This window comes from Rhipicephalus microplus, chromosome X, assembly GCF_043290135.1.
Source record: "Rhipicephalus microplus isolate Deutch F79 chromosome X, USDA_Rmic, whole genome shotgun sequence".
Classification (NCBI taxonomy): domain Eukaryota; kingdom Metazoa; phylum Arthropoda; class Arachnida; order Ixodida; family Ixodidae; genus Rhipicephalus; species Rhipicephalus microplus.
This window is the reverse complement of record NC_134710.1, coordinates 332,916,595-332,942,542: the sequence shown is the minus strand read 5'-3', so window position 1 is coordinate 332,942,542 and position 25,948 is coordinate 332,916,595. Positions and strand designations below refer to the sequence as shown.

The following is a 25,948-nucleotide window of genomic DNA, read 5'->3' as shown; positions in this document are numbered from 1 at the left end:
TGGGATTTGAATCAGCAACATTGCCGTGGGTTTTAATACCCCAATGCGGGTGTTTATAAACTTTGAATCTATTTCTTTTCGAAGTTGGAAGTATACTTTATTACGTAAGCGGAGGTATTGTCTGGCTCGTTGGATTCTGTGCCGACAGGTTGGGCCCTCGCAATCTCTGACGTCAGCGTAGCTCTGGCCGACTGAGCTGGCCCTACGTCATGTCCTGACGCGGATCTTCGACGAAAGTGTAGCTCTGACCTACTTGACTTGCTTTACGCCATCTGCTGACGCCGACAAGAGCTCTCGCAAATGGTGCCCCGTCCTCGGACTCCTGTGACCATTTTTCCATCTTTCCTATCCCTGGATATGTCCTCGCTCGCTGTCCTAGTGTATATCTCTCTCTCTCTAAACTTTTAATCCTTTTTTTTAATCCCTCCTCACCTTATCCCTTGTGAGCTACTGTTGAGGTGTCGCACCCAGATGCAGACAGTTACGGGGCTCACTTTTCTCTTTTCTCTCTTAGAACCACTTTGTGTGTGTCAACCACAGCACCACCGCAAAGACAATTACCACCAGGTTGTTCAAAGGCATTCTTTAAACTATCAGGCTTATAGACTACAGCCGACCGCAAGCTTGCGAACGGTCTGCAGATAAAGGCGAGTCGACTTCGTTAAAGCATGACCGCTGCGACATGTTAGCATTTTCGCTAACACCACTGATGTCTACTTTACACCGGCGTTTCATGTGAAGGTTGCCTTCGACATTCGTTGAACACAACATGAAGGAGAACGCATAGCGAAACAGCTTCTGTATTATATAGTGGAAGAGCTTCGACTACCAACTACGTGAATGGGATGTTCTCGCTCAAAACAGCTCTGACTGGGCCAAATGCTGCCTCAGTGCTGCCTGAGAAACTGATAATTTTACTGCAAAGCGGGCACATGACGAGCAAACTGCTACTTCGTAGAGCTTCGCAAGCGCTATTTTAACGCACCTACCTGTAAGTTTACGCCGTACAATGCTTGCAACTACGTCGGAAGGTCGCACTTGCTTTTCCGTCTAGACGTACTTCACATCGGACAGCCTCCGTTTTCTCGACTACAGTCGCACGAAAGTATTCGACCACGCACACCACATCACTGAAACCAAAGTGAGACTAATCGCTGGCATTGTTGCTTGCCCGCTGCGTTACCGCTTTCAGAGAAGTGTCCAATTTTTCACATGTCTTGCGCGTTATAGAGTATAAACAGCACGAGGCACATCGGGCAGCGCCACACGGCGTTCACCGTGCGTTTCAGCACGCGTGACGAGTACGAGGGCACGTTAAAACTTGCTGCTATAGTACGCCTTGTGCCAGCTCTGTCCTACTAGCGTAGCCTGGTGTGTGACCGATGGTGATGCTGCGAACCACGCTTGTATGAGGTCAGTTCGAGGATTCGCGCGCTTTCGAGGCGTGGCGCCTTGTAAAAAAAAACCACCGTGGTAAAACTCGGCAAAGACGCAATTCAATTGATGATCGCATGTGTGGTGGCCACCGACGGTGTTCTTACAACCGCGGGTGCCCACTTTTAACGCTCATTTTAAAAGCACAGCATTTGTTTTTTTTTAAACTGCACCCCGTGTCTCTGCGGTGAGTGCTGCGCAATGGTGGAATACTGGAGTACTCCTCTGTGCTTCTGTACATGATCACCCACCCTTGAAAAGGTCATTAGCTTTCACATTTACCCTAAGGACCCGAAGCTGAGGGAGAAGTGGATAGTCAAACTCGGAGAAGGAAAGCACCCCACGTCTTCATCCACCGTGTGCGTCAATCACTTCGCTGACAGTGACTTTAGCTATACGCGCCCTATGCTGCACTTTCCGGTAAGCATGCAACCATGTTTCAGCGCCGTGCCAGTACTTCAGCCATTCATTGCGCGCAGGCTACAGGCGTTGGAAGCTTACACCAGGTGAGGTGCCATCCAAGAACCTACCACGATGGCCTTTAGGCCAGGAGCCGATGACGCGGCCTCTAAATCACCTCGTGTAAGCGCGCCTCGTGAGCGCACCTGAGTGGCACAGGACATCTGAGACTACAGCTTTAGTTGGTTGGTTTACGTAGTTTACTGATCAAGACAAGCGCGCGCCTAGCGCACTGCTTACCATAAATTCATAAGCGTAATCTGCTGTCGCTGTTAAGCGACAGCAATCACTAATGATAGTCACATACAGTCACATTCACTAATGATAATCACATATACTCTTTGCGGCCCTGCGCATGGTATATACAATCAGTGATAGCTATTCGTTATATTCTGATGACCAAGTGACGACCCTATGTGGTATTAATATGAACTACTTCATGATGTAGTTATCATTGAACAAACATTACTGAGACAAACTACAGTCATTTGCGTCAACCAGGGGGTGCATTAAGGAGGAACTTGCCCCCTTCTCGAGTCACACTAGCACATACTCCTCAAGACCTCTCTTACTGTGATACAAGGGCTTGCGCCCAGCCGATGCCCTTAACTGCAATCCAAACATGATTATCTCAAACTTGGTAATTTGATGCTGCTTTGAATTTCTAGTGCGTGCCATGAATGGTCAGTTGATTGCCAAAGCAGAAATTTAAACAGCTGCTCTGCAGTAATTATCTCAGGTGTTGTTTACAAATGCCACAATGGAAGAAATCAGCGGTTCACACACATATTCTCGTGTTCACTGTCATTATCATTGCACTGCAGAAACGAATATCCTTAGGAAAAGGGCAGGCATGCTCTCCTCTTTAAGATTGTTGTAAATGTCCTTCTAACGGGCGGACGAAGCACACCGAGGCACAGAGAAGTACTTCAATATCACTCAGCACTCGATCGCCACTGGGAGATTGTGTGGCGGGTTCGCGAGTCCACGTGTTTTCAGGACCAGAGCCAGGACAGTTATGCGATCTACATGAACGGCACCGGCTGCGCACATTCAACTACATGGCCTGCGTTGTACAACACCACGCCATCGATTATACATCGTGACGTTCCGCTTGCTGTATCTACATGCTTGTAGATGCCGGAGAAAGGCACGTTGATTGAAATTCCGAAGCACTGGAACTAATCAGTATCGCTCGATGGAAGCTGCGAACGACAAGCGAGAACACTCGCACATGGTTTCACTTTCTTACCAGCAATGCGGTCGGCCCACTTATCGGCCACCTGGGAGGTTTTCTTGGCCCTGTCGATTGGGTTGCAACTGAAACAAATTCATAGTTGCACTCGAAAACATTCGTTGTGGGCGTTAGCTGACTCCCTTGAAGCTGTTCGTTCGACTTTTGACAAAGTTACCGCCTGAAACAGACGACCCGCGCACAGGAGCAGCGGCTGCTGCAGCATGGTTGGGATCGGAGTCCACAAAGTGACGTCACACGCGAGAGGGCGCTACTTCGAGATCTCGAAGAGGGCAACACATTGTGAAAATATTAGGCGTGAATGGAGGAAGGGTAGGTGCACCACCTGAGCAGCCCTGGCTTCCCACAATCCGACCATTCATGCCATGCCGCGTCGCCTTAATGAATTCGCACTTGCTCAAATTATCGCAACGTCAAAACACCTACTAAGCAGCCGCACTGTCTGCGTCGGTGTATCAGAGGCTAGGGTAATCGGCTGCTGACCCAAAGGTTGTGGGTTCGACCCCAGTCGCGGCGGTACGATTTCAATGGAGGCGGAATGGTAGAGGTCGTCGCCCTGTATTGTGCGATGCCAGTGCCCGTTAAGAACATCCGGTGGGCCACGTTGCCGTAGTCCTCCAACACCGCGTCTTTCATTATAATATCGTGGTCTTGTAAGGTAAAACCCAACGTATCCTTATCCCGGAATTCTCGATAGACGGCGGAGTAACCATCGGTAAGTTTATCAACGTCGCCGCCACCACCACCGTCATTTCCGAAGTTCCGCATGAAGCTTAAATTGATAACATCGCCAAGTGCGTCGTACGTTTTACGTGTGAGTGAAAGTTTGTGAAGCATGCAGACGGGCACTGCAGCTGATTGATATGTGGTGTTTAACGTCCCAAAACCACTTCATGATTATGAGAGACGCCGTAGTGGAGGGCTCCGGAAATTTCGACCACCTGGGGTTCTTTAACGTGCGCCCAAATCTGAGCACACGGGCCTACAACATTTCCGCCTCCATCGGAAATGCAGCCGCCACAGCCGGGATTCGAACCCGCGCCATGCGGGTCAGCAGCCGTGTACCTTAGCCACTAGACCACCGCGGCGGGGCAACGGCACTGCAGCTCAAGCAGATATGAACTGACGTCCGTCTCCGTCCGGCAACGCAACGGAGTAGGAAAGGATGCTGAGAGGGCGAAGGAGATGCACTGAAGAAAAGGGCCTTCTGTCTGAACAGAGCCGTAGATGGCTGATACCTTAGCACGTGCTGTGTCTTGTATGCGCTTACTTAGCTTGAAGTGAGAACACGAAAACCACTTCGCTCAAGCCATGTTTTAAGCCACATTGGAATCCTTATGGAGTTTACTGCTAGGCTTACTTCGTAAAACCTTGCATTTGTTGATATCGAATTCATTGCTTCGGTCACCAATGCGACAAAACTTGAAGTTCTTTTTTTATTAAACAGGAAAGCTTTAACAAGCTCCTCTGAAATTAACAAAATAGCCTTTACGAGCTCCACTAAAATTACGGGTGGTTTTTTTTTGTTGTTGTTGTTGCATCGCACAGAGAATCGTATACGTATGATTATGTTGAGTCTCTGGTTTCAAGGCTTAGCTTCGCATGAGTCTTGTTTCGAGGGACCCCAGATCATGCGTTTTGTGCTTTTTCATTCATTTTATCAATTCATGAGAACTGATCTGACATTACTAAAGAAACACGAAAACAAAAAAGCAAGTAAGTGAAAGTAACTTAAGATATTCGTACTTATAGTCTACAAAAACTATTTATTACATCAACCTATTTTTTGTCATCGTCATCAACGTACATAAGCCTCATGTAAAGTGACCACGGTGACAACAGTAATGTCTGGCTTGACAGAATTCGTCAAGTACTTACAATAACAAGGTGAGAACTATAAAAAGGTGACGCGGTAACGTGTGACCGTTAAACAGCGAAGCCGTTTAAAGTAGCCCTAATTTCTGCGGCCTCACCTGTCTGGCATATCAGCTATGTGCCACACAAATTGGGTACTTGGGTACCTCCCGCTATAGTGACTAGTGGTCAATCTAAAGTGAGGAAAGCAACAGTTATCCCAAAAAACGGGTGAATGCCACAAAACTTTGTGTGGCCTGTCAGGAAACTATCACCGTCATAAACGGGTGTGTGCCTCAGAAAATTATTCTGGCTTCTCACTAGTGGCCCAATGTGATAGGCGAAGCAACCACTCAGTTCAACTCCCCCCCCTCCCCCCTATGAGGCACTGGCCCGATGCTCTAAGAAACGGGAAAGGCTGTGGAAAGATCCCGAAGCGATTGAAAGAATACGTCATCGACAACCTACATTTAGATGTATACGATACGTGCGAACGGTTGCCTTCAGCGCGAGATTCTGTCTCTGGAGTTAGAAATCCGTGTCATGGCTGTGACTTTCCGTAGCTCAACTTGAACCTCTCTGCCTTGAGAACCAACGTAGAGGCAACCAAGAGTCACCTAGCTAAAGGCTAGCAACGACTTAGAAGCCACTTAAAAACAACTTTCCTCACCTCGCTAAGCCTTATGTAAACAACCCTCAAGCAACTGCCTTCAGAATCGTCCTGTTTCGCGGTGTCACGCTTTTCGTGGTTCAGGGCAAGCTTCGTCCGTTTTCGATTTACGAATTTCTCAAGTAATAATATCTAGTCAATTCGAAAACTGCTTCAAAAACCACGGTCATATTTTTTCAAGTTCTTTCAAACAAACATCAGCCCAATGTCAGAAAAAGTAGAGCAAGCCAGCCCAGCTAGAATCCGTGCTGCAGATACACGAGTGATTGAGACGAGTGAGATCAATTTAATTGCGAGAATCAGGCAAGTAAAAGCCGCAGCTGTGTTTTCCTGAATACAATCACGCTGGACAACGATAACAGCTTGAGCATGGGACGCTGTAAATCGAGCATCATGTCGCTGACAGCACCAAGGCAGCAACATGTGATACGATGGTACACACGAAGGATAAAATTGTAGTCTAGGGGGTGAAATAAGCATCGTTTGATAAAAAAAACATCAGCAAGGTGATCATAGCAATGAAAAAAGTTGGAAGATCTTACGTACAGTAGGAATCGATGATATACGAAGCACGAAGTAAGGAGGAATGTTGAACTGTCACAATAAAATCAGCACAATGTTTCGAGGCGGACATATATTATGCCGTACATGACTTTCATGTCATGATTATCATGTTTGCAGCTGAAATTAGTGTTCGCCGTCCGATCACGTTACGAAATACTAAATTTGGTATATGCGAAGCTATAGGGAAGCGACCGCGAGCACACTATTTGAGCGTAGCATGCAGTCATCGTTTACATGACACGCATGTAATTATTATCATCTTTGGACGTGTCATATACCTTTGTCGTCCGTTCACGTCCCATAATACTAAATTTGGTATATACGAAGCTAGCCGAGTGGCCGCAAGCGCATCTTGGGCATGGCAAGCACTCATGTTCCTACATGACACACATATCGTGCTTATCATGTTTGAACCAATGACGTACTTTCGTCATTCATTCACGTCACGTAATACCAAATATGGTGTACGTCAAGCCTGCGAAACGAAGGCGAGCGCAACATGAGCGTGGCACGTAATCATGTCCTCACACGCATGTCATGATTATCAAGTTTTCACCAGTCATATACCAAATTTGTTAAATATGAAGCTAGCAAAACGACTGCGAGTGCATCATCAGCGTGGCATGTGGTCATTTTCTTACATGACCAGTCTGTCATGAATATCACGCTTGCACCAGTCATATACCTTCATCATTCATTAACGTCACGTGATACCAAATTTGGTATATGTGACGCCAGCGAAATGACCGCGAGCGTATCATGAGCGTGGCATGTAGTCATGTTCATACATGACACGCATGTCGTAGTTTCCAGGTAAGAGCCTGTGACTTATCTTCGCCATGTGGTCATGTCATACCATACCAGCTTTGCGATAGATCATGTGAACGAATCCACTGCAGGAGCAGCAACACCATGACATGTAAATCATGACACTTATGACACTAATGTGATGATTTTTATGTTATGACTAGTCACTTATCCTCGTCATACAGTCGTGTTATGCAATACCAATTTTGGTACAGATACAATTGTCCAAACGGCCAGGGGAGCTTAAAGTCGTGGGCGGCTTTAACAGACAGACAGACAGACAGACAGACAGACAGACAGACAGACAGCCAGACAGACAGACAGACAGACAGACAGACAGACAGACAGACAGACAGACAGACAGACAGACAGACAGACAGACAGACAGACAGATAGATAGATAGATAGATAGATAGATAGATAGATAGATAGATAGATAGATAGATAGATAGATAGATAGATAGATAGATTGATTGATTGATTGAAAAATGTGGTCAAACTGACCTCAACAAGAAATGCTTGGCATTGAAAATTGAACGAGGCATACCTTTAAGAGCGCATAGCTGCTAATATGACGTCGACTGCATTTTCTAAATTGTCATTTCTTTATTGAAATTCGTAACCAGGCGCAATGACATAAAGTACACTGCTACAACGCAAGCGCAAGCCTAGTATGCCTCTGTATTAAGGCACGTGGCAGCTGCTATAAAGCGGCCATACCGGTAACATTGAACTGGTTTGCTCCTTCCGGCCTTTCATTTCGCTACTGTTTTATTCTTTTTCTCATTTATTTTTCTCTGGAAACTAAATTATGACCTTCTGAGACCTTTCGTTTGCTCTTTTGTTGTATGTTTACGATGCGCCAAAAGCTAACGGTGGGTTTCAAACGACGGTGCCTGCAAGCAAGGCTGAGCGCGACTCACGTCATTTATGTCGTCATCGGTCTTCCTACTTATCTTGCCTCTTGCTCAAAAGCCGGCAACAACGTGCGGAACGAAGGCACATAAAGGGTGCTCCCTCGGCTAGGCGTTGTCGCAGGCCCCAGACACCCCACTTCATGCACTTCACGACGGCCCAGTCTGTCAGCCCCCGTGCTCTTTATCTGCCCGACAGCGCGAACGCAGTCGATGAAGGAAAAGGAAAGAACGAGTGCCCATCCCCTGTCATTCACGGCGTGCCGGTTTCTCCAAGGACGCCAATATAGTTGCGCCACGCGCACCTAATTATCGTTTTCGCGCGGGTTTCACGGATGTGGTGAAACGTTGTTCGTGCCACTCGATAACGAAACCGTTTGCCAAAAAGTGGAGGTTGTGATCTCAAGTCAGACATATTGCGGAGCGAGCAACAAAGGAAAAGCCTTCAGCATTTGCTCTTCAGATCTCGCCGTTTCAGGTAAGAACTGACGCGTTCCTATGTTACTCCGACACTTTACCACTACGTGACACATTTCAAACTGTAATATGCCGTGCTTTTTCTTTCTTTATTTTGGGCGAAAGTCGATTGATTGATATGTGAGGTTTACCATCCCAAAAGCACCATGTGAATATGAGAGACGCCGTAGTGGAAGGCTCCGGAAATTTCGACTACCTGCGGTTCTTTTACGTGCACCCAAATCTGAGCACACGGACCTACAACACTTCCGCCTCCATAAGAAATGCAGCTGCCGCAGCCGGGATTCGATCCCGCGACCTGCGGGTCAGCAGCCGAGTACCTTAGCCACTAGACCATCATAGCGGGGCGAAAGTCGTAGCAGAAGCTTCACGTTTCTCAAGTCACATGCTTCACGTTTCGCTTTTCTAGTCTGACATACTTTTTCGTAGTTTCTTTTCTCGTGAAAGAAACATAGAAAACACCCCACATAATCTCCTTTCAGGGCAAAGTGAAGAAGAAAGAGATTTAAAGCAAACGGTTTATGTTCATCCCTATTGTTACGCGAAGATGGTTATAAGAAAGAGGATTGGTTGAGCCTCCTCTTCACTGATTTTGACACTACTTGATGCATTACAAATATTGCATGAAAACAGGGTAAATGCAGATTCAGATTTTATATTTATTATCATACTTTTTTTATTTCTGCAAAATCACTAAATTTCGGAAACTGATGTGCCACTTTTACAACGCCTACTCAACAATATTTCACATCATTGCCTTTCTGCATAATTTCATCTGCTGGGATATTTACATAAAATATCAATATACCCCATCCTGAGTGATAGTGCTCTTTCGAAGTAGGACATACTCAAACACTCGTAAACATCGCAGCAATAATACGTATGGCGTTAGAGCAATGGGTCGGTTTCTTGCACTGAAGTGTTGAGTTGCATAAGCGTTTAGCTTGATATTGACATACTGATATACTTATATTGTTCTTGAATTTCTATGTGGTGTTTCACTGTCATCGACTTAATTACTATAAATTTCTTCTGTCGTTATGTTTGGTAGAGAAAGAGGTTTCAAGGGCATCGTGCATGTCTTTCCCATCACGTAGCGACTGGGCTCGTGTTTCTCTCTCGCGCGCGCTGGCATTACGAAAGGCAGTATTCCCAGGTGAAATACATGGCCTCAAAAAGGAAATCCCTGTCTCCTCTCTCATGCAATAAAGTTATAACATCTACGTACAGAACACGTTGACCTTCAGGAACGACCCTTTCAACAAATTTCATCATCCCACTTCGATTAGAATGCACCCAGTGCGGCTGGGATTAGAATCAGCAACTTTGCCGTGGGTTTTAAAACCCCAATGCGGGTGGTTATAAACTTTGAATCTATTTCTTTTTCAAGTTGGAAGAATACTTTATTACGTAAGTGGAGGTTTTGTCTCGCTCGCTGGATTCTGTGCCGACCAGCTGTGCCCTCGCAATCTCCGACGTCCGCGTAGCTCTGGCCGACTGGGCTGGCCCTACGTCATCTCCTGACGCCGATCTCCGACGACAGTGTAGCTCTGACCTACTGGACTTGCTCTACGCCATCTGCTGATGCCGACAAGAGCTCTCGCAAGTGGTGCCCTGTCCTCGGACTCCTGTGACCATGTTTCCATCTTTCCTATCTCTCCAATCCCTCGATATGTCCTCGCTCGCTGTCTCAGTGCATATCTCTCTCTCTCTAAACTTTTAATCCTATCCTTTTAATCCCTCCTCACCCCATCCCTTGTGAGCTACTCTTGAGGTGTCGCACCCAGATGCAGACAGTTACGCGGCTCACTTTTCTCCTATTTTCCCTTTTATAACCACATCTCTGTGGTACCTAAACGAAACCTACGTGTACTACACATGCATCAGGTAGTTATAAGTCTTACGGAAATCCCAGCGTATGACTCCCGAAAAATTTCTCCTCTCCTTTTGCATCTGCCAGTACATAGGTCGGTGAACCCACTAATGAGTCGAATCACCCGGACTCACTCAGACTCAGATTGAGCACCGATGAGCTCCACAAGTTTTGCCAACCTATGCGCTGTTGCCTCTCTATTTCAAAGGTTATGCGAAGAAGATGGGCGTTTTTGGTCAGGCGTCGGTTTCGATGAAGGGTAACGATTGTTTGTATTTTTTTCTAATATCAGCATGAAAAAAAGTCTGATGTTTTGTGCTTTAACAGACACTTCGCTCATAGTTGACTGGTAAATTATTTATATGCACACTCTATAAGGATCCCAACCATGAAGCCAGTCGGCTCCCAAAAGCAGCCAGCCGTGGGTCCAGTTGAGGGAGTAAGACTCCATTATAATCAAGGGTGGACCAAATTATCTTTTCTGAGTCCTGATTCAAAAACTAAACTCTACACGCCAGTTCCAATATTCGCTTCAGTTCACTTTTACAGCCAGCTCTCACGTGATGAAATACCTTTGGTATAATGCACGATTGCACCCCGGATGTGTTGATTTCTCCATCTTCCCTCACTACGAGCGTTTTAAAGATGACATGAAAAAAAAAAGATTTACTCACGTAGACATCCCGCCTTGACTCGAAAATGTCGACGGTAGCGCTGCTTTTGGGCCGAAATGTCTCTGCATGCGAGCGACAGTTGGCAGGAAGTGTTGCTAATCACGACAATTGCTGAAGAGAGGATGTTATTGCAGCCTTCGACAAGTCTTTATAAGTCTGCTCATACTGTATGTATTCTTAAAATTTTTGCGGAGTTTAATTTGTGATGCCATAAGCTCATTGAGTGAATCCTTTCCATGGTTATTTGAAAAAGTGCTTCAGGGCCACTTCAAGAGTTGTGCAAGCCCGTTTGTCTGGGGCTGGTACGAGCTTATGTGCTTATTTTGGGGTAGAGTAGGAAAGCAGACTATCGCCCAGTTTAGACAGGAACGTATGACCTTGGTCTGTCAGTAGTTGACGCGGGGCTACGTGCACTAAACTGAGATCGCGTAGTAGCAAATATGCGACGTCTGTAGCTTATCGGAATTGTTTGTGCAACTGCATAGCGGTTCGCGTTATCTGTACCAATCGCGGCCAACTTGTTTCAGGAGGCGCATGTTGGTAAAGGGCCGAGAATGTCCAAACCGACACAAAAGAAGGGCTCCGACGGGAAGTCGATGAGCTCCCGACGGCTTCTTGCGGCGCTGGACAACTTCGCAGGCGCTGACATAACAGTAGAAGCGAAAGTTGGGCTAATTGGTGGTTTATACTTGGATGTAGAAGCAGCGCAAATAGATAGACACAGACGTACAAAGAAACGACAAGGCACTGTGTCTGTGTCTGTACATTTACGCTGTTTTTACATCCACGTTGACATAACGGCGTCCAGAGCGCGCAAGGCCAGGCGAATAGAAGCTGTGGCGCGCACGGTTATATCTTCGAGAGATGTCAAGGTGACCCGCGATTGCCGCGTCATGGAGCTCGCGTAGGACTGTGGAGAGCAAGTGATTTGGTATGACCATAAGTAGGTCGTGACCTGCGAATCACAAATTATGGCGAAATAAGGTGCGGTTCCTCAAGGTAAACAAGCGAACAGAAGCATCGTATGGTGAAGATTCGAGCCGCTGTATTAGGCGACTTAAGTGCCTGTGGTCGTGACGCTGCTCGCCGCTGAGGTGGAGCAGTTGGGAGATGGAAAGGACGCAGTCAACGCAGTCAGTGCTCGTAAAGTCCCAGTCGCCCGCAGGGTAGCGTGACAGGCAATCCGCATCTTTGTGCAATATTCCAGACTTATACACTACGGTGTAAGAATGCTTTTGGAGGCGGAGTGCCCAGTGAACAAGATGACCTGTGGCATCTTTCAGGGAGGTGAGCCAGCAAAGAGCGTGGTGGTCGGTAACATAAACCAAAAGGCATGACCTTGAGGTGGTATAGGCCCTCAGGTGTTACGAAATCCATCTTCTCGTGGTCTATTTGGTATGCGGCAATGGGAGAAAAGTATGCGGCATCGTACAGACAAATAAGGGCATTGTCCATTCACGGCCAAGGATAGGTGTGTTTCTTCATGATGTTCTTGAGGTGGCAATCGTCCACACAAAATCGCCACAATTTCCTAGAGTTCAATTTTGGTCGTTTAGCCATATGAAAATCGCAGTGACCTTTGGTTACGCGAACCCAAACCAACACCGTTGCATCACTCTAAAAAAATTGAAAATGTGAAAGCATGGGTGAAAGCAAACATCGCCGGTGAATGCGAGTTCTCATGGCTGATTGGTACTTGACTGTGCTGCACACTGCGAAGTCTGAACGGCGGGTAGGCACCCCGCTAACGCAGCGCATGCGCAGCTACTGTGGAGCGCCGTTACAGTTTGAACAGTCACAGCAGCTCGTGTGAGTGATATTGTTTTCCGGTGGCGTTTAATAATTTATTTGTTTGCGATTAGTAACTCTGGGTCTGTGTGCGCACCATGGTATCGGTGAAGCCACCAAGCAATAGGAACATGCGGGGTGCGCTAGGCCATAGAGTTTTCTGATAATACCCTAGTGGGAGCTCATGGGCTAGTGTACATGGAAGCTGCTGAAACACATGGAGCTTCAGCTAACTCGGGAATGATAGCTGAGGTTTAACAGCGCGAAAAATACATGGCACACAGGAAAAGGACGAGACAAGCGCTTGTCCTGTCCTTTTCCTGTCCACCGTGTATTTTTTTGGCGCTGTTAAACTTCAAGTATGCTAAACCAACTAGCCCTGTCAGCCACTTTGTTAGGGAATGATAGGTAATAGACAGATTTGCATACACTTTGTTCTTTCGCTTCCATTTGACTCCATGTGACCCGAATCCACTTTGTCGCAAGATAAAGTGCAGCTAACGTTGACCCTTTCTCCGTCTAGACGTTTTCAGCCAATCGAAACGGCTCACGGCGTTCGCAAAGATCTATTCTTATATCCAAAATGAATGCCAAAGGACAATATAAACAAACCGCAAGTGCATTCGAAGCCGCAAGAACGAAGACAAGGCAGATTCGTTGTCTACCCATCATTCCGGTAGTGGCCTAACGATCGTAGCACCAGAGTTCTCTTTAGTAATTACTGTACTAAGTTATGTGCTGCGCGACAGCTGCAACGAACCGACTACATTACACGTTGATTTTCTTCCAGCGTTGCACTGAATGTTGCCAATATTATAGCGCAGTTAGAGCAAGAAGTTCATCTCTTTATGCTTCGCTGATGTATTTATAATATAGGAATGTTACTCTGGCATATACTCATACAGTGATGTCAATTTATGCTGTATTTTCTGAAGTGATACACTGGAAGCTGCATGTATGTACATCTGACGTAATACATGCAGTTTGACTCAGATTTTACAGTGACGGTCATTTTCCTTCGATTTAGTTTCCGGCTGCAGTCTTCAATTACAAATGCACTATTTTCAGTAGTGAACGTGGTATCAGTTCAAGGTCTCTTAAGGTATGAGGCCAAGTACAAAAGACAAATATTTTTTTAAGTTCATATGTTGGATGTCGGTTATTTTAAATGCGGAATTTATCGCCTGTCATTTTTCTGCGAAAAGTTCCTGTCTACTCAGTTTTTTTTAAAGATACAAACAAAAATGTTATGTCACCCATCACTTACGAAACCAAAACGGAAAGTACCAGTCTTGTTTGCCTCTGCATCATTAGATTAGCTCGATATGTTGTATTTTGTTGGTTACTAGGCAATCATATCAAGTGTGAGCATGTAAAAACTGCTCTAAAAGCGTTTACAACGCACCATTACTCATTATAAAAGGCAATAACGTGTCAGTAGGTGAATGCGTAACGTCGTATATGTGCTGTTCATGCTCAAGGACATGTATTGAGCCTGTAAACCATCAAACTTGCCTTGGTTTACACTGTACATTATTTCAGTAATGACACCAGAAGCACATTTGATGCTTTTAGGCAAATTAGGATCGATCCTGGTCTCTAGACTGCAAAAGCTTGCCTCACAAATGATCGGCACCACAGCGCAAAAGCGCCCCATTATGGCAATTGTGCTAGAAAACACAAACTTAAGATGCCACTCCAGCAAAGGCACACAGTAGTAAGATCTGCGATGGAAGTGGCTACAAATACTGAGAATTTCAGCACTTTTGAATATTTAGTGCAAGCACTGCACCTGTTTCAAATCTTTTTTGTTGATGTTCTCAGAACTTATACTTCTGGTGTTTTGCCGTACATGAACAGTCATAAATTCTCATAACAATTTTGCTAATGAACATTTTTCATAAACTTGGCACAATTCTTCATCACACTACTAGATGTTTCATGCAATGCAAGAAGGAAAATTGCACCACAAGAATAATTATGGCTACCTGTTATACTAAGGTGCTCCTGGTACAAGTGCATACATTTTTGGTTATTTAATCACTATAGTCTTCGTATTCAAGATATTTCATCTGTTTTAGTTAATTGCACGGCCGCAAACTTTGTTCATCTACCTAGGAAAAATAAAAAGTTTATACAGAGCTAATCGAGTTAGAACTGTTGGCGTAAGTCCCACAATTAATGATATTTAATTATTAAAATTAGCTAAAAATGGGACTTGCATTATGATGCTCACATGTGCCTAAAAAGATGTGCCTTATATTTTATACTAATAATTTGTAGTTATTATTGCTTTTTATAAAAAATTCTGAGATTTGGGCTCATACCTCAAGCAGTGTGACAAAAGTCTCGTTTCTGTATGGAATCGTCTGTTTTGTACCGTCTGTATGCTTACAGTACTTGTCACACAAAAGTGAAGCTGTCTCAGCACCTGTTTTACATCATTGTACCTTTTCTTATTTACATATATTGGTCGCAAGCGAACGATTTCTACTTTTTTGTAAATGTAATGAGTATTCAAAATGGTGTTCGGCAAGCTTTTGTTGAATTAATACGTCATATGACGTTCTTGCTTTTTGAGCTACGTGTTGATCACGTTTTATTATTTCACACTAAAAATACAGATGTATACTATGACCTAAAATTGCACCATCCTTCATATAGCTATGCACCCGCACTTTCTGTTATGGATACTTGCTGCGCGCTGCCTGTTCACTATAACATTAACGCTATCATAGCATTATGCCACCTTTACAATATACGTGGACATTTATATACCCTGGTTTTGTTTGTTGCATTCCAAACTCAAGAAGTCGCGATACATTGTGTGCCTGCGTCCATTTCGTGTGATATTGAAGTACATAAGCATTTCTCAGTACAAACCTGACGTAGTGGTTCATATTGTTTTTTTTACTTTTTCTTGACTAAATAATATTCCTGAGTGTCAAGAACACTCCCGCACAGTACAGTATGACGGGCTTGAGCCTATGTCTGCGATGTTTTAATAAAGGTCCTTTTATTGGCACCATTGCGCTATACAAGGGTTACACGTGTTATAACAAACAACCTATATAAACAAAAAGTAACATTTACCGATCTAAGATTACAAAAACTTGAAAAATTAAAAGTTACAGAGATGTAATTTTTTAGTTGTAGGTGACCAAAAAGGTAAAAAATGTGCACCTTTGCAAAAGTTACCGTAATTAGAGTTTAGTACTGCTGGGAGCTCTGCTCTTTCGAAATCTAAACGGGTGCACTAGTGAAAAAGCTGCGTGATTGTTTCACTGCACCCTCAAGGTTTATGTCAGCGATACCACCGATAAATGAATAATCCTCGAGAATGCCCATCTATGCCAGAAATGGACCAGCAGAGCAGAGCTGAGTCAGAGCAGGTTGGACTGGATATGTAGCTGAAAAGGAGGGTCCAAGCTTCATGATATCGCAGGCAAATTATGTAAACAGAGATGAATGCCGATTATTTTGCTTGTCAGTGACACTCTTTTGACCCACCCTTTGCGGGAGCAACTGTCTGCCTTTGCTGAATGGCGAGCGAGAAAGAAACAAAAAAGCAATGGAAGTACTCAAGAACGCGGGTAGTATGTTTCGCCTCAAATCTTAGAAGTGCAAATGAATGTTGTTGTTCGATTCGATGAAGCCTGGAAGTGCTGCAGTCTCAGCTGCACTAAAGGTGCACCAAATCTGCACTTTAAGCAGCATTGGGATGTGCGTTGCTGTAGCACATCGCAATTGCCCTGCTGTGGTGGTGTAGTGGTTAAGATACTCGGCTGCTCACACGCAGGTCACGGGGTAGAGTCCCGGCTACGGCGGCTGCATTTTCGATGGAAGCAAAAATGCTGTAGGTTTATGTGCTCAGATTTGGGTGCACGTTAAAGAACCCCAGGTGGTCAAACTTTTCGCCGCCCTCTTTTACGGCGTATCTCATAATATTATGATGGTTTTGGGATGCTAAACCCTATACATCAATCAATCACATTGCAGTTAATTTATGTGCTCATTTGGGACTCCCTAATGCGCGCGTTCACATGCGCTAATATGTGTGCCTGTGTGTGGGGCCAGTGCAGGTTGAACTAGGTCACATACATTTATATTTTCCTTCGTGCAAGCGAGCCATTTGAGACACCTGATCTCCGCGCCAGTATATAGCCTATATATGTTACATATTGCCCGTTTCTTTTATGCCTCTTCGAAGTTGTAGCTCTCGCTGTACGACGCATGGTATCGTATTAAGTTGGATGCACAAAAAGTATGCGAGGATTTGCTTCTTCAAAAAACAAATCACAGCTTAAGCACTCCGCAGAAATGCTTAACTAGCGAAAGCTAAAACGCGCTGCTCCGGTGTTTGCAGTGGGTTCCACCCGACGCTGCACTGACGCATTTCACAATAATTGGTTACATGTTTCTGCTTTTAATTACGTTAGACACATGTTTGGCTGGGGTTTACTGAAGTGTTTATTTCACATGCCACACATTGCGCCTTGCATGATCATGGTCATGAAGGAGTGTAATGATCCATTGAATGCGTTTTGCAGTGCGTTAATCACAGTGGTTCTCGACCACTGGTGGTCATAGACATCGCAGCTGAAGCCAAAGTATTGCTCCAGAAACTCCCACCGAAATTGGACGTCCGCCCCAGCAAACACGCTCCCGCAATTGTCACGTTCACGCTGTCATGCCCGCAACGGCGCTTTGGCGCGGCGTTGTTGCAGGCGTTTTCAATCGCCAACTCGGTAGCGCGGTTAGCAGGATCCGCCCGCCACCAGTGCTTGCATTCGCGTTCGCAATTTAGCGCGGCTTGAAAGGCTGCCGTATCACCGGTACGCAGTTGCTGCCGGCACTCAGCCTCTAGGGCTTGTTTTTGGGTTAGGACTGCACCATCGGCCCGCGCGAAATGTCAGCTTTTTCACGTTTCCACTGGCGGCGCTCTTCTAGAGTTGTCCGTGGGTTAAACTTGTGGGAGGTCTCAGTAGAAACTCATGCGCGCGTGCTCGGCGTCCCGGCTGCGAGGGGACGGACAACGTCACTCACAACATAGCCAAAGGCGTGGGTGCGTGGGCACGACGCAGAGAACACCGTGTTTTGATAGTACAGCCAATGAAGATTGCTCGTGACACCGTTTCCGGCCTGTTTTACAGCGAAAGCTCTATATGGCTAGGATAAACCAAAAGACGTCCGGCAGCTGTGCAGCGAGCAGTCTCCATTGGCTGTCCTATAAGTTACGTCATTCTCAGCATCGTATCCAAGCACGTGTGTCATTGACTGCGTTGTGCGTGGCATCATTCATCTTGTCGCAACCGAGCACACGCGCATCAGTTTACACTGAAACCTTCCGTATGCGTATGCCATGGACTACTCTAGAAAAGAAACGAGAGTGAGAACGTGAGAGAGCTCACATCTGCCGGGCCGATGGTGCAGTGCTGGCACAAAAACGGGTCCTGGAAGCCGAGTGCCTGCAGCAATTGCGTACCGATGAAGCCTTCGAAGCCACGCCAAATCACAAACGGTACTGCAGGCGCAGGTGAAAGGCGGACCATGCAAACCACGCCGCAGCTGCTTGCGCGCGATGTCAAACGCATGCAAGAACGCCACGTCCAACAATGAATGCGTGGTTCTTGAAAAGGGGAAAAAGGTACCTTATTTCTTTGTGGCTATAAGCGACACGGCGCAGTGCGTATACACTGAACAAGAGCCTCCCCGCGGTGGTCTAGAAGCTAAGGTACTCGGATTACGGTTGAGGCGGCTGCCTTTTCGATGCAGGCGAAAATGCTGTAGGCCCTTGTGCTGAGACTTTGGTGCACGTTAAAGGACCGCAGGTGATTAAATTTTCTGGAGGCCTCCACTACGGTGTCTCTCATAATAACATTGTGGTTTTTCGATGGTTAACCCCATATATTAATCAACGCTGAAAAACTGGTGTTGCGGCGTCAATGTGATGACGGCGGGAGAGCGTTCGCCGAGGTGAACACCCTTTTTGGTGGGAGTTTCTCCGGAGGCATTTTGGCTTCAGCTTTGATGTCTGTAACCCCGAGTGGTTCGAAATCAACCACTTTGATTCACGCATTGCGAAAAGTATTTAACCACTCATATACACTCCTTCACGTCCGTGATGATTCGATGCACAATGTGTGGTATGCAAAATAAACACTGTGTTAAATCCAAGTCAAACGTGTGTCTAACCTCATTAGGAACCACGAACTTGTAACCAATTATTGTGCAAGGCTTAAGTGTCACGTCGGGTTGAACCTACCGCTATACGCCGGTGCCGCACGTTCCAGCTTTCACTAGTTAACCATTTGTATGGAGTGTTTGATTTATTAGTGGAATTTAACGTTCCAAAACCATGATATGACTATGAGAGACGCCGTAGTGGAGAGCGCCGGGAATTTCTACCACCTGGGGTTCTTTAACGTGCACCCAAACATGAGCAAACGGGCCTACAACATTTCCGCCTCCATCAGAAATGCAGCCGCCGCAGCCGGGATTCGATCCCGCGACCTGCGGGTCAGCAGCCGAGTACCTTAGCCACTAGACCACCATGGCGGGGCTTGTATGGATTGTTTGAGCAGTGATTTTTTCCCCTTTCTACTAGCCATGCATAGAGCTTTCGCTGTAAAACGCTATGCTACAAACGGGAAAATTGACGTACATGCTTGAGCCGATCTTGAACAAAAGTCGCTTGTCTTGATACCGTTTGTGCAGCTTTAAAACAACTGCACAAAATGACGCCACCATGGTTAGTGTGGAAACAAAAAGATGACAGACTCGAGAACAGCGTGATACAAAAAAGTATACGCTTCACCTAAATTTACAATATACTTTTTCTTTTTCTTTGCACTTGCTTGCAGCAGACACATCAATTATGGTTGATTATCTCACGGCAACCGGTGTCCTTGAACTTGCCACGTGCTTTGTCCATGGCGCTGCATTGACTCTCGTCAGTGCTCTTCTATTCGTTGGAGTGATCGCCTGGATTGCCCGAAGGGTACACTGGCGAACTTACAAGCATCTCAAGCACCTACCTCACCGCAAAGAGCAGGTGCCTTTTCAAGGACTATGGATAATGTTCAAGGCCTCCTCACCATCCGACTCACCCATCGGATTCAGCACGTGTAAGCGCGTTTTTTTTTAATTTGTCACAAAACAACACTAAAGAAGACCACAGGTGTGTTTTTGACAAGCCAATTTCTCGGTCCTCATGAAAACGGAGCTCTAACACATCAATGTAGTTGTGATTACTTTTCATAACTGGGCGTTTCATTGCAATGAGGTACATTTTATACATAATAAACTGAAACTTGCTAGAACTCGGCGATGCTTGTGATTATAAACTTTAATGGTGCTGTTTAGGTTACGCGCTTGAGTACGACAGCAAGGTTTATTGTAATGTCTAAGGTAGGGGGTCGACCTCGCGGCGTCCCAATGTGTATTGTACACGGTAGTGTTTACAGTGTACATATTTTCATAGCAATGAATAAATGTGCCTCATAGTGAGTTCAAGAACGGAAACAAAATCGAAATTGAATACGACATTCATCATTCGGCAAAAGGACCAATGCAATTTTTTTGGCAGGAGCATTCGCTTACAAGCTCTCAGTCAACGAGAGGAAACACTTGATATTCCTGTAAATATTGTCATCTGCATGCGTATACTCTTAGATGATGATACCATCTAGCAGCACGCGGAGTGATGAAACTTTTAGTAGAGGAGGCCAATCTTGTTGAATTTCATATCTTCGCGGGACTTCGTGGGCTTTGATATACGGGCATTTGCGTCAAGGTAAATAACTACTAGCTCTAACGCCACGTCAGAAATTATGCATTTTTCTGGAGTGTGCCTTTGCTGCATGGGCCTCTAAACAGAAGTTGAGGGAAACGTGGAGACTGAAGTTGCTGAACAGGAAATCAACTCCACCTACTGAGGGTAACAGCGCAAAAAACGGGACAGAGAAAGATTGACCACCCTAAACACACACACACACACACACACACACACACACACACACACACACACACACACACACACACACACACACACACACACACACACACACACACACACGCACCCACACACGCACGCACGCACCCACACACACGCACGCACGCACGCACGCACACACACACACACACACACACACACACACACAACACGACACGACACGACACGACACAAGCGCTGTCTCTTTTTCCAGGAGGGCGAGTGAAGACTCACTGACGCACGTGTTCCCTTTCGTCTTGATATAAAAAGCCTCGTTGATTGCGCGCTCTGCTTGTTACGATAACTTCATAGTATTTTACATTCATGAAAGAGCGGGCCGCAGCTGCACGAGGAGCAATGGGCTGCCAAGGTGCTGCCTGCTGATGTCCTGCGATAATATGCGTGCTCTCTCAGGCGTTCGTTCAAACACCGACCGGTGTGTCCAGTATAGGACAGACCACAGGACAACGGAATATCGTACACTGCATTGCTCACACACTCAACGTAATGCGTCCTGTATTTCTTGACGCACGCATGCTCCTTGGGATTGTCATCGTTCACTTTCTTGCAACGGTGGCTGAGCTTGCGAGGAGCCGAGCAGACGAGTCTCACGCATGCCTTGCTAACAACCTTCTTGAGTGCATGGCTCACACCGTGCACGTAAAGGGTGACAGAAATTTTAGGTCTTTCCTGCGTCCCGTTTTTTTGCGCTGTTCTCCTCAGTATTATGTACCAACTGGTTCTTCCAGAAACCTTTCAACTCCATTTACGTTCTCTGTTCAACAATTTCTCATCCCGGTGAGTCCCTAGCAAAATTCAAGAATACGTCTGGAAATATTACTGTACTCATTTCTATTATCTGGTGGGAAGAGCATGTCTCAGCTAAGCAGTGTTGACGGGTAAACCGTATACGCACATTCCATTCACACAGGATTGCGGAAAGACCACGGAATATTTATAGAAATAGAGAAGTAAGTGCAAACTACAAACGAGCCATCCGATACGCATTGAACATGCGGCGCAATGTAAAAAGACATGTAACATTCGAATCGCACAGCATCGACCGCTAAATTTTGATGGCCATTTTGGACGCTTCGACGCAATTTACATTGCTTCTTAGAACTGCCTGTCACCTACTGTTACATTTGGAAAATTAGTACAAGTGTGTATGAGTATACTTTGTTGCAGTATTGATAGCCAGATTGCAACAAACTTTCTCACAAACAAGGCATTAAAGTTTACTGTAGATGCTGCTCCTAGACAATATCTTTCACAGTTATCAATGTCTGAACAAACCTGCATTTCTGGCATCGTATACGGCCAGCTATTTTAGCAAGCAGAAAAATTGTGCATAAGCGACATTTCAAAGCACCTTCTTAAAACTCGAGACAACAGTGTTTTTCACCTACATCAGATTGAAAAAGACCACGGATCAATTATGTACAAAAGCAGGGAAATGCGAGCAGCTGAAGGGTGACCAAGTGTTTCTTTCAGACGAGTGTCACTGACGAAAATAGCGTGTGAGAAACAGCGTACCCACTTTTAACACGAAAGTGTTTTATGCCGGGGTTTACCGCGGCTCCGCTGACGTAATTCCGTCACGGATATGACGTTGTAAAATATCATTCAGCGGATTGCGAAAAAAAAAACAAGAAGGAACGGATCTGCCACGGGGCATCAAACCAGTGACCTCTCAAACCTCAGCGGGAGGCGTTAATCACTACACCACGGAACGTACGTTGTTAACAGTGCTAACGACAAGTTGTTTATATACACGATATCCCGTTTGGTGGTCGTGAGTGTTTCGTACTTTCAGCGCGTTTTTCTCATCAGTAGCCAGATGGTATGAAGGTCTCGCGGTGGGCGCGCTCTCAAGCTCGTCGCCTCAAGCATTTCGATGCCGCCTCTGCACAGCGTGGTCTCTCCTGCGCACGCGATTATCAGACTCGTGATTCGGGATAGCACGAAGGTCACTACGCTCGCTGCCGTGGCCGCGTCTACGAAAGGAGCACGATGCTCTCTCACCAAGAAGTAAAAATTGTGACAGTTGCTCACGCTTGTCCGGTGTATACTGGGGCGTTCGTTTCGCAAGCCCTCTTTTCTGTTTAATTTGACAGCTGTGACAGTTGCTAGTCCGCGCACTTCTTGTGTATGCTCATTTCGTGCGTATTTTCTGCTTGAGGTGCGCTCTCGAAGTTTCAAGCTGGTTGTCATTCTGAACGTGATTTTGTAATTCTTTGATTTAGCATTTGTTCCTTCTCCCTTTTGGCGAAGTAGTACCCAAAAAAACGCTCCACTATCTTTGTAAAGGCACGTTTCACTTTCGAGTTATACCGTATCCTAGAAGAGGGATCAACCACATTTTTCACAGCTTTCAGTGCTCACCTCTGAGTTTACTATTTTTCTGCAAGCTCAACGTATTGCAAGATCAATGCACACAGTGAACGAAAAAATTCACGGACCACACGAGCGCTTGCCAAATTGCCTGTCCGCCCTGTATAGCGGTGCGTCACTTGCCGTCGATCACAGCCGCTGAACCGGAAACAGGTCTTCATGTTATCAGAGTGCTGTAATAGTTTTCAGGGTCTTGCAAGTTTGCCGTCACTCTACTAGTTACTAAAAAGAAGATTCATATTCTGCCTGAAGGTGCCGCGACGTGGCAACACTGCGCCACATAGGGCATCCTTCACGTACTGAAACGCTTGCATGGTGCGACACGTGATGATAGCTGGGGTGCTTTTTGTGCATCCTAGGCGTTATTTCACACAACTCAAATGTTGGTGTGGGACGACGACACCACGAACACGTTTTATGGGTCGGCGGGTGGTTCTGTTTACAAAAGAACAACCTCAATGCGCATTTGGTTTACCGAGTAATGAGTAGCAGCCCGAGATATGGAAATGAACCCTATGACGCTTCTAGAGAGCCTTAATTTGAATTTTGAATTGATATGCCCAGGTACATGCGCGAAACAAATTGATGCCTCGGACGTTATCGTTGTTTGTGGTTCCAATTCCTTGTTCAGGATTGCTTAAATGCAGGCATTTCGCGCATTGGCGCGAAATTTATAGTTCGCAAACTGCCTCAGTTTTCGTTTATTAGTCATTAGGCGAAGTCACTCTAAAAAATCAGCCTTTGAAGTAATTATTTCTTGCTCTTCGGTTAAACCACTTCTCACAGATTCACAGAACATTGAGCGGCCACGCTGGGCAAACAGTCAGGTCATTGCCCAATCAATGAATTGCGATTTCGTACTCGTTATTGTGGATGCATTAGCTAAACTTTTTGCCTCTTTTTGCAAGTGACCGCACTCGGCCACTGTTGTGACTGCGCAGCATTCAATTTTACTAAAATATTGAAAAGGGAAACCTTTTAAACTGTCAGCATTAGTGACGCTCACTAGGCCATGGCGGCAGAATTTCGCTCGGGGTGAACAAAAGGAAACAAAAATTGAGAAAGAAATGACCATGTACTTTGATTTGCTCGAGGGCTTTAGATGAATATGGACTCTCCCAGCCCCCCATGCTTTATAACCATATGGTAATTTGGTGTAGCGATAGCACCGTTCGCATGCCCTTTCATGCACAGCTGCCCCTCTGGCCGCGGCCTTTGGCTCCATGAAAGTAAGGCGACAGTGGCTGTGATCATAGAAAAAGCATTGAAGGACTTTGGGATTAGTCACTTGTGTATCGCATGTTTACAGCCTGCGCATAACAATGTTACTTCGTTATTTTTGTAAAAAGCGCTTATCTGCGGTATCAGCGTCTCACTTCTACTGTGATAGCTGAATCGAAGGTACCGCGGCGTGCTTTCAACAGTGTGCCGTCGGATAGTTATCACAAATTCTTAGACATCGTTATGTGAGAAATGATTGCGGCTGATAACAGTTATGCTGGTAGACTTGTCTCGAGATATACTCACGTAGCCACGGTTGCCGCGCAACCCGTACTTGAAAGTGTAAGGTGGAGAATACGTTCGCTCAACATGATATTGGGTGTAGCGCTGTTGTCGATCGGCCCCTATGTAGCGGAAATGTCACGAAGAGGCCCGTTTCGGTCGCGTGCTGGGATAGCCTATAAACTTTGCTGGTTAACAGCAAAATTTTACGCATTTGATGTAGCTAACGTCACGTTTTTTTTAATTCTTTGGGGTATAAACTATTGATGAGGGCGTTTTCTTAATTCTGTCCACCTGTGTTTGAGCTCAAGGTAATGACTTATTGCGGCTAGTTATGCACGCAGTTTAGAAAGAGGCTCATACTTTGAAAAAAAAAAAAACTCCCAAGCATTTCCCCGAGGGTGAACATGGTTAAGTGCAAATATACGGGGTGATGCTATGAGGGGTATTTATTAATTCGCACTATTATATTTATTAATCACACTATGGTGCCTTTATGGTTTAATGGTTTCTGGGAATCGCCATTTGATCACACGGGGGAGTTTACGTTAACTCACTGGCGAATGCCAACGGATTTTGACTTTACTTCCCGTCACGACCCGCTCTCGACGGGAGACTGAGAGAGAAGGCAGGCGAACGAGAGAGAGGGGTGCGCGCGCAGTTGAAGCGAGCGAGGAGAGCGCAGGAGCGAGCGAAGGGGGAGGGGGTATAAGGCGCGTTACTGACACCGATATCAGCGTCGCGTCCGTGGCTTATTCGGTAGAGCGTCGCGCTGCGGCCCGCCAAGTCCTCTTTCTTTTAAAGATAGAGAGAAGACTGCGGACGCCGCCGACGGCGGTGGATGGTTTGGGGTCGCTTATAAAGTGTATTCACACTTAAAACATGACAAGATATTAAAACCCACACGTTCGTATTCTAGAACAAGGCGTAAGATAAGTGTGATATTTGTGCCATATATATATATATATATATATATATACATATATATATATAAAGGAGTGTATACTTAAGGGCTCGTTTTTCCGTGTTTTTACACAATATTAATGAGATCTAACAGACAATAATGCCCAGGAAAGTATAGGGGTAAATATTAGACCGAATCGCAATGTAAATATGAAAAAAGAAAAGTGGGTGAAAAGATAACTTGCCGTGGGCAGGATCCGAACCTGCGACCTTCGAATGACGCGTTCGATGCTCTACCACTGAGCTACCACGACAGCCATCCACCCAGCCACTGTATTGGGTTTATATGCGAATTAAACGTGGGAGTGTCAGTCAGTGCCACCAGT

At 45.7% G+C, this 25,948-nt stretch overlaps 2 protein-coding genes across 4 annotated transcripts in view; one reads left to right on the top strand and one right to left on the bottom strand.

Annotated features, from left to right (window-relative positions):
• The window catches only part of LOC119161238 (cytochrome P450 4c3), a 162,344-nt gene that overhangs the window by 94,656 nt on the left and 41,740 nt on the right, over positions 1-25,948 (bottom strand). The window lies entirely within an intron of this gene.
• The window catches only part of LOC119162052 (uncharacterized), a 105,108-nt gene continuing 87,183 nt past the window's right edge, over positions 8,024-25,948 (top strand). The window contains exons 1-2 of the mRNA XM_037414536.2: positions 8,024-8,435; positions 19,633-19,896. Of these exons, the coding sequence (XP_037270433.2) occupies positions 19,647-19,896 (250 nt within the window). The 5' untranslated portion in view covers positions 8,024-8,435; positions 19,633-19,646. The remainder of the gene's footprint in view (positions 8,436-19,632; positions 19,897-25,948) is intronic.